Source organism: Epinephelus moara, chromosome 12 (genome assembly GCF_006386435.1).
Source record: "Epinephelus moara isolate mb chromosome 12, YSFRI_EMoa_1.0, whole genome shotgun sequence".
In the NCBI taxonomy this organism is placed as follows: Eukaryota; Metazoa; Chordata; class Actinopteri; order Perciformes; family Serranidae; genus Epinephelus; species Epinephelus moara.
The window spans coordinates 9,637,091-9,645,360 of NC_065517.1; the positions used below are offsets into that span (position 1 = coordinate 9,637,091).

The 8,270-nt window shown below is 39.9% G+C and overlaps 1 protein-coding gene across 1 annotated transcript in view; it reads right to left on the reverse strand.

Annotated features, from left to right (window-relative positions):
- Positions 1 to 837: 837 nt before the first annotated feature.
- lbr (lamin B receptor) overlaps positions 838 to 8,270 on the reverse strand; it is an 18,532-nt gene continuing 11,099 nt past the window's right edge. The window contains exons 7-13 of the mRNA XM_050059003.1: positions 6,886 to 7,080; positions 6,677 to 6,780; positions 5,595 to 5,720; positions 5,219 to 5,387; positions 4,900 to 4,980; positions 3,791 to 3,913; positions 838 to 2,867 (exon numbers count right to left, since the gene is read on the reverse strand). Coding sequence (XP_049914960.1) covers positions 2,707 to 2,867; positions 3,791 to 3,913; positions 4,900 to 4,980; positions 5,219 to 5,387; positions 5,595 to 5,720; positions 6,677 to 6,780; positions 6,886 to 7,080 — 959 coding nt within the window. The 3' untranslated portion in view covers positions 838 to 2,706. The remainder of the gene's footprint in view (positions 2,868 to 3,790; positions 3,914 to 4,899; positions 4,981 to 5,218; positions 5,388 to 5,594; positions 5,721 to 6,676; positions 6,781 to 6,885; positions 7,081 to 8,270) is intronic.

Consider the following 8,270-nt stretch of genomic DNA (forward strand, 5'->3'; position numbering starts at 1 on the left):
AGTGTGACACTGAATGTATTAAACTGTGCGGACCTTTAACTCATGACCTAAGCTGAAATCTGGACCACGTGGCTGGACCATTTGCAAACCACTACAGTCCATCATATAAGGTCCTGTAATACTCCTTATTGTTTTCCTTTTAATGAAGCACCAGCATTAAGATAACTGCAGTCAAACATAAGACAAAACGTGCTGGGGGATCAACATACCCTGATCTCCATATATATTGTGATATTACATTTAACAGCCTATTTGTGTTTCTATTCACATTCACATCTCTGGTCTACCAAGTTTCTGAAATACTAAGCGCACTATTGTTCCTTCGCAGTTTATGAAGAGTTGATTTTGACTGTATACATTCATAGTGGTTTAAGCATGCCCCACTGATTGATTAAAAGCCATTTATTCTTCCATAGTGAAGCTTTGGTGAGCACAGAGCTAAAGCTAACAAACTGTTATGTCAATCCATAGCAAGATAAGATAGCAGAGTGGGACCTGAGGGAAACCTCAACAAAAAGTAACAGGAGCAGTTATGATACTTTGCTGAATAATACTCAAGTCTAAAATTTATATCTGGAAATGGGTTCTTAACAAAGGACAAGTGATTCTTATGCAGGGTCCTGTTTGTCATGACCCACATCACTTCATTGCATCTTCCCTTCCCCACCGGACCAATATATGGCTACTTTAAATCACAGTATATTAGCCCATCATTTATTCATAAATCCACACTGAGAGCACATGGACACAATGTGTTATTCTGGACACTCATCCTGGAGTTCACCACTTAGCTGGTCAACAAGTCTACAGTTGAACAAATTGCAAAAAGCAACAAAAGAAAATACTGTAAACCTTTATTTTATGCTGCAACGTTTATACAGATAAGCGTTTTCCAGCCACTGTCACAGATGTGATTCATCCTCACTGACAACCTGCTGGACCTGGTTACTTCTCATTCATTGTTGTCATATGTCCAAGTACATCCAACTTATTGCTTTCCACTCAGACTGCCAACCAAGAGACAAGTTTGCCACCATAATAATAAGAGAAAAAAAAAATATCGCCATAATTTGTCCTGGGCATATAGGTGGGTGGCATCCCTGGTATCAAACATAATTTCTTTCTGATCAGGTCAAAAAATGTTACAGACCATCTGACATTTGTTTAAATACAATTTGAAGTATTTTCCAGAAACATGGCAGTTCTAAGTGTAAACATAACTACAGTGGTCAAAATTATGTAGTTAATTAAAAAAAACCAAACAAATAAAAAGCAATATTAAATAGCTAATGAGAAACATAACTGATCACTACTCACATTTTTACTGAAAATAACAGAAATTTAAAACAAAACAAAACAAAAAAAACAATATTTACATATTATTCAGTCAGCACAGCATAAAAAATGCTACCTAATCTAGTTAATTATTGCTACTTATGTACTCATCTACAGCTGCACAGACATAAAAACACATTTTTGGGTTTGCAAATGCAGTTTGTAAATGCTAACACAGTCAACAGCTCTTCATGTTGTCACAGTATAAACTTCATTAAAACTGCCATTGTCATTTGACCAGGCTAAAGTTTAAATAGGTTTCAACCAAATTCATGTGGCAGTGGTGGGAAACTAACAACCAGTTCATAATAGAGAATATGCTCAAGAATCTAGCAGGACAAAATACAGATGGTATCAGCGCCCTATAAATGCAGGAAATAAAAGCAGTTTGGAAGGGTTAGGTTTAGGCATGACAAGTTTGATGCGGATGGGTGCCACTTGTTCATTAAACGTGGTAACATCATTATTGAAATGAAACAGTCTAACTCATTTTACTTCCTTAAGCAGTGACATCACACTCATAATTACACACAGAGGAAGAACTGCAGAGTGAGTGAACCTGAGGTAGCAAAGCCAAATCAAATACACTTTGGGATTTAAAATATAGGAAAAAAAAAATATGCCTTAAAACATTAGTGCATTTTTCTTGAAACCTCCAAAATCATTTTACACTCTCAAGTCAAAACTACATATCTATATAAAATTATACACAACAAAATTATTCTGACAAAACTTATCTAATTCAACTTTCTGACAAATTTCTGGGTCCTGAGAAAGAACATGAGTCCTCGTTCCACTGTGCAGGTTATAAAAAAAGTAGCATTTTTAATCCCATCCTTCACAATATACACAAGCAGTATAATTATAATAGGAAGGCGTACTTACAAAATTTTTCAGAATAGCCAAGCTGATATTGTAACATTTTGAATTTGGGAGCAAAGAGTAAAACTTACCAAAATTTTTGCAAATAGTAAGATATTCTTTAAGTATAAAAACAAATGTGTATGTACAAAAATATACATCCCAACAAGACATTCCTAGCAGAGGCATTTTTGTTTTTTCCCCCCAGACTTTGCACACTTTTAAAGTCTATATTTTGAGTATTTTCTATTAAAAAAGGCAATTCTTCAAATAGTACACAATACCAATGAGTGTCATTTTTTTCTTCCATCAAAAAAAAAATATTTAAAAGTACTGCAGCTCCTTCAGTCCAGAGACAAGATTTTAATTATCTTGGTTTAAAAAAGTCCAATCAGTCAATTCATATTTGTTTTTTGGATTAGGGTTTTTTTTTTTTTTTTGTGAGACTTCACAGTCATAATAATTGTGTTGCAAAAGGCCTCAGCTCGGGAGTGTCCAGCGGCAGGTTCCTCAGTAGACGCGGGGAATGATCCGGTACCGAACAGTTCGGCAGTACTCGTCCCACGCCGAGCCGTACTTCCTCCTGCACTCGCTCATGTCGCGGGAGTCTCGGTGCACGAGCAGGATGATGAAGTAGATCATGTAGTACCACGGCAGGAGGTGGCTGAAGCCTACAGGTGTGGATGGTAAAAGAACATTTTTATCTGACTGAATTCATTGATTAAAAACAAAAACATACAATTTGCTGTAATCTGTTCACAGCATTGTTGCATTGTTATTAAAGTTCATATTCTCTGGAAGTTTTGTCCCACAAACCCCTGCTCTTTTCGCATGTATGGTTTACTTTATGTGTTTTTTTGACCAGTGGATACATCCAACTACACAAAACAGTTTATTTCTGGTTATGGTTATGCCAGGAAGTCAGACTACTGTCTAAATCTTAGTGGCATTCGTCATCTAGGATAAATGATGGTGATGCTTGTATGTTGGCCTGCGATCAGAGCCCCATCTGCACATCAAATCCATCTTTGTTTCCTTGATTCAGTTTGACATCATCAGAATCAGGCTTCTGCTTCGCTGTCTTAATGCAACCGTAATAACCACATAACTACAGGACAGTAAGTACTGACACCATGCAGGACTAGACCACATTTACTTAGATTTGATTTGTATGTTCTTAATATGTTACCACTTGACTGCAAATGTGGTAATTGTGAAGATTGTTGTGATTCCACATAGAAATGTGACTACACAATAACCGAATGTTGATTAAAGGCACTGCTTTATATTTACAGTTGCAGCTCTGTGCCTTGTAGACATTTTTCCCTATAGATGCCTGGACTCTGACCATCGTTATTAAACAGTCAGGACCTCATTATATGGAGAGAACTGTCTTTACAGAGGAGTTGATGTGATGGACATGATTTTTTCCTGCCCCTTACAGCCCCACTGACAGCATATGATCATAGATTGTTGTTCTTTGCCAGTCCTCTGGCACACTGTTCATTTACCTGCAAGTGTCATCCTGCACCTTGCACTCATGAAATTAGTAATCTTGGTGTTTAATTACTTGTTATGTGAATGTGAAACTCACCACAGGGTAGAGACCAGGCCAGAGCCATCAGAAGGTCTCCCAGGTAGTTAGGGTGGCGCACCACACCCCACCAGCCAGACACCAACAGACTCTTCCCTGTGGCTGTGGGGATAGTCTTCAGATCTGGAGAGGATAGAAAATCAGACGGACAGAGGTTACCAGAGAAAAACAAATGGACCAATACAAAAAAGAAGGGAAAAAGGTGCAATCTTTTATTTCAGCGTGTCTACCTGTATCAGACAATTACATTTCGTTTTTTAAGGTATGTTTTTGACAAAATTTAAGACTATTGTTTTGACAAATAAACTTTTTCTTATTTAAGTGTTGCACATATGGATACAGGTATATCTGCATGTATATGTAGTTCCATGCAGAGGTAGGTGTTATGTAGTAATATGGTTATTAGAGTGAATTAGGTTAAAGTCTGGGTAAAGCTAAATAAATTTGTGCAATGAGTTTGTCACACCACAGCAAAATGTGATATTAAACACCCAGCCAAATTTGAATGATTAATAAAAGTTGCCAAGTATATAAAATTATGTTTCAAAATCATGAAGACATAGGGAGTATTCTCTGCTCTGAAATGCTGAATGTGCTGGAGCCATGCCCACTCATGGGACAGCTGCAGCCTCTTTTTATTGTAACACTACTATAAATGCCCCATCTAACAGCAACTTGCAGCCATACTTGTTTGAACTACCAGAGCCAGAATCAAGGGCGCAGCCAGGAGGACTGACCTACCCGAAAAAAGTCACCAAGACTGCTCAACTGGCTAGTGTTTCAATATTGACAGTGACTAAACTAACATGTGCATTTTGATCTATGAGAAAGACATCATTGCATAGGGTTGGACATTGTGGTTGGCAGTGCACATCTGTTGACTTTGATGCTTGTGCAATACAAGCGGTACGCTCTGGTGCTGAAAAGTGATGCCAATGCGGAAGTGTCAAATACTGCCGTTCCACCAAGGCCAATTGAGGCTGGGTCCAAAAGCAAGTCAATCCCCATAGAGCCCCATGTAAAAAGGGCAATAAAGACATGTGTAGGGGGACAAAGTCATCTCATCACATAAACATGACAACCAGCTTTGAGCCTGCAGAAGAACTTACAAGACAGTTTGGGGTCTGAGGGGTTTCTTCTGAAGTTGTTCTTCTCAGAGTTGGATTTTCTGAAGATGTAGAAGCCAACGACTGAAAGACAGAGACACCGAGAGAAAACGTAAACATCCACCCTCAGTGTTTCAAACTGTGAAAATAAAATGTGGACTGTAATATTAACGTCATCTCTTTGGAACTAAACAACAACTCTTTTTATCTTATCGAGCAGCCATATATGACAATGAAGTAAGAACTAGTTATGTAATCAAACAATCCAAATCCTCAACCGAGATGGTCAACAACTTCAGTTTGATGTTCTGCCTCTACTTACGCTTGAGTGTGACGATGGCAGCGAGGGCAGGGAGGCTCAGGGCGTTGGGGTGGCTGACCAGGTAATAGGCCTGCAGGGTGTAAGTGAAGGGAACCCACACCAGATCACCAAATGCCAACATGAAGCCAAAACCATCGTGCATCAAGTCCATGGTGGTCAGAATGGCCTCCTGAGGAGACAAAAAGACACATTCAGCTCTCATTTCTTTTGTTATGCAAGCAAAGATAGATAGGTCTCAAAGTTATTTACTTGATAATATATGTTATAATTTATTTTACTTGTCAATGTGTTTTATCAAAATCACTCTGAATAACATTTCTGGGAAAATCTCCATGTTACAGCACATTTTTGGCTAGTTGTGTTCTGCTGAGCTTACCTCATTCCAGAGACCGTCCACCACGTAGAGCAGCTGGAAGAGGTTCACAAGGATCATGGAGTAAGATGGAGCGTCCAGCTTCTGCTGCTTCATCTCAGCCAGCGCCATCGCAAAGTTGATCAAACACTGTATAAGGACACACAAAGAAAATCCAAAGTCATTATGACTGATTATTAATAATCCATAATGCTGTCTAGCTATTTGTGAAGGTACATGCCAAATCTCATTCAAGGTCCTAAAGAAACCAATGAGTGCAGGCCTGATGCTGCATCGTAATAACATCTAAAGCCCACATATGTTTCAGGATTGAAGCCTTGACAAATTCTTTACATTGCTGAAAACCTTCCAACAGTATAAAGCCGTCACTGCACTGGGTATCTAAAAATCTTCAATCACAGTGACCCATGTTCACAAGCTGTTGCTTTAAGTGCTTTAAATCCAAGCTCAAAGACTGCATTAGCCTCATAGCCACAAGCTGTCTGAGGTGAAAAATATACTCCACATACGGCCACCACAGAGTGCAGTGTGTGTAGAAAATGACAGGCCACACTGCAACAGATAAGGTGGCACTTTCATAAACTCTGCAATTAGCTGTTGTATACAGTACAGCACATTTTTTAAAAATCAAGACACACTGACTTCAAGTCAATACAACTGGCTGTGAAATACAAAAAGGTCTGTTCTGCTGTGTGCCTGTTCAGCAGGACGTTCAGTGTGACAGTGATTTCACGTAATACAGTAAAATAACTTACTACACTAACGGTAGATCAGAAATGTGCAACAACATTTTTTGCTGACAGTATGAATCATCAAAAGCCAGAGGCTGTGTTGTATTACGTTGCTGTAGGCTGTAAATTCGCCACTTCTACACAGAAGGCAGAAAATAATATCTCAGAGCCTCACAGGGCGAAGCCTCTCTTCTTCAGCATGAAAGTGAGAAGTCCTAACTCTGCAGCTAACTCATGAAGTGCACTGCACACCAACTTATAAAAAATAAAACTGCTAGACTTGAAGCAATCTCACTTTAAGTGCTCACAAATTGTATTTTTTAGATGAATATTTGGTGTCCCGTGATGACTCACCCAGCCAATCAGACCAGGGCGCATCTCGCAGAAGAATTTCAGATCAAAGTCTTTGATGCGGGGATTGAGCTCATGTCCTTTGAAAAAGTCATAAACCACATTGCCTGGTGAAATAGAAGGAGAGAAAAGAAATCAGATAACTTGTAGAAAATAAATGAATCAAAGAGGCAGAACACAATGTATGTAAACGGTGAGTAGGTAACTCTTACCAGAGTTTCCCCCCAGTGCCAGCTGCTCTGGGGCAGCATATCGAGAGCGGACATACAGGTAGATGCTGAGCAGGACGGAGATGAGGAAGGTGGCCGTAGCCAGCTGCAGGAAGCTGCTATGGATGTAGGTGAGGTCAACACCCTGGTACACCGCTGCTGCTACCGCTAAAGAACTCACCACAACGGCAAAGAAACCTGTAAGGGTACAGACGGGTAAATACAGATGGACAGAGGAACGATGAAATGCAGAAGACAAAAAGCTGTTTGAAATGCAATTAAAAAACTACAAAGAAAGTAGAAGAAAATAATATATCTAACATGTAAAAAATGACAGCAAATGCATTGTCCCTTAATGATCCATAATCAATACTCTAAGCCTGTAGTGATAATATAAAGGAGCTGGTTGCACCATTCAGAGCATATCTTTGAGTCAGTGTCTGGGGCGGGATTGTCTGCACATGATTGTCAACATGGAAGTGGCTGAGCCTGCAACTAGCAGCTAACTGTGATAACTCAGTAAGCAGCGCTAACAATGGCAACATTGCTGACAGAGTGCTATGGTGGGCTCTGCGCTTCTGCAACAACGCCGTCCTGATGTTAGTGGTAACCACCGTATGAGCACAGTTCAAAGTGGCAATGAGCTAGCCAGCGGGACACTCTCACATGCACTAACATGCACGTGCGGCCAGCGCCACTACCACAAAAACCCAAAGAGAAGCTCAGATTACAACACACACACAGAGGTAGTGTGACTTCATTCTGTGGTCAGGATGACATAACTCCACAATATCTTTACATAGAAGTATTTTTCACTATATTAATCCCCTGAATGTCGCACACAGAACCTTTAAAGTAATCGATGAGCCAGCACGTCAAGATTAGTCATCAGAGTTTGTGAGTGGTAGTAAAAACATAAATTAATTAGGGCCGTAACGGTACATATATTTGTGTCGAACCGTTCAGTACGCGACTTTCGGTTCGGCACGACCCTGTACCGAATTATTGGGCGCAGGATATTATTTTATTTTATTTTAATTCCGTTTTTGCGAGCCTAACCATTTAAAAATATCTAGTTCCCCGACGGACATAATTGAGTGACGGACCGAGTCTGACCGTAAATCTCCGCTTTCACTTTGTGCAGCGCATTCTCGCATTTTGACAACATGGCAAGTGAGCCTGACGAACCTTAAGACCCACCCGCAAACCTTAAGTTTGAACACTCCTCCGTTTGGGAACACTTTGGTTTCAGGGTAAAATACGAAGATGGAAATAAACAAGTGGACAAGACAAAAGCAGTGTGCCGACACTGCAGAACAGCGGTCGGGTATGTACTTGGAAACACGTCTAACATGCTAACGCATCTAAAGCGACACCACCCGAGTTTG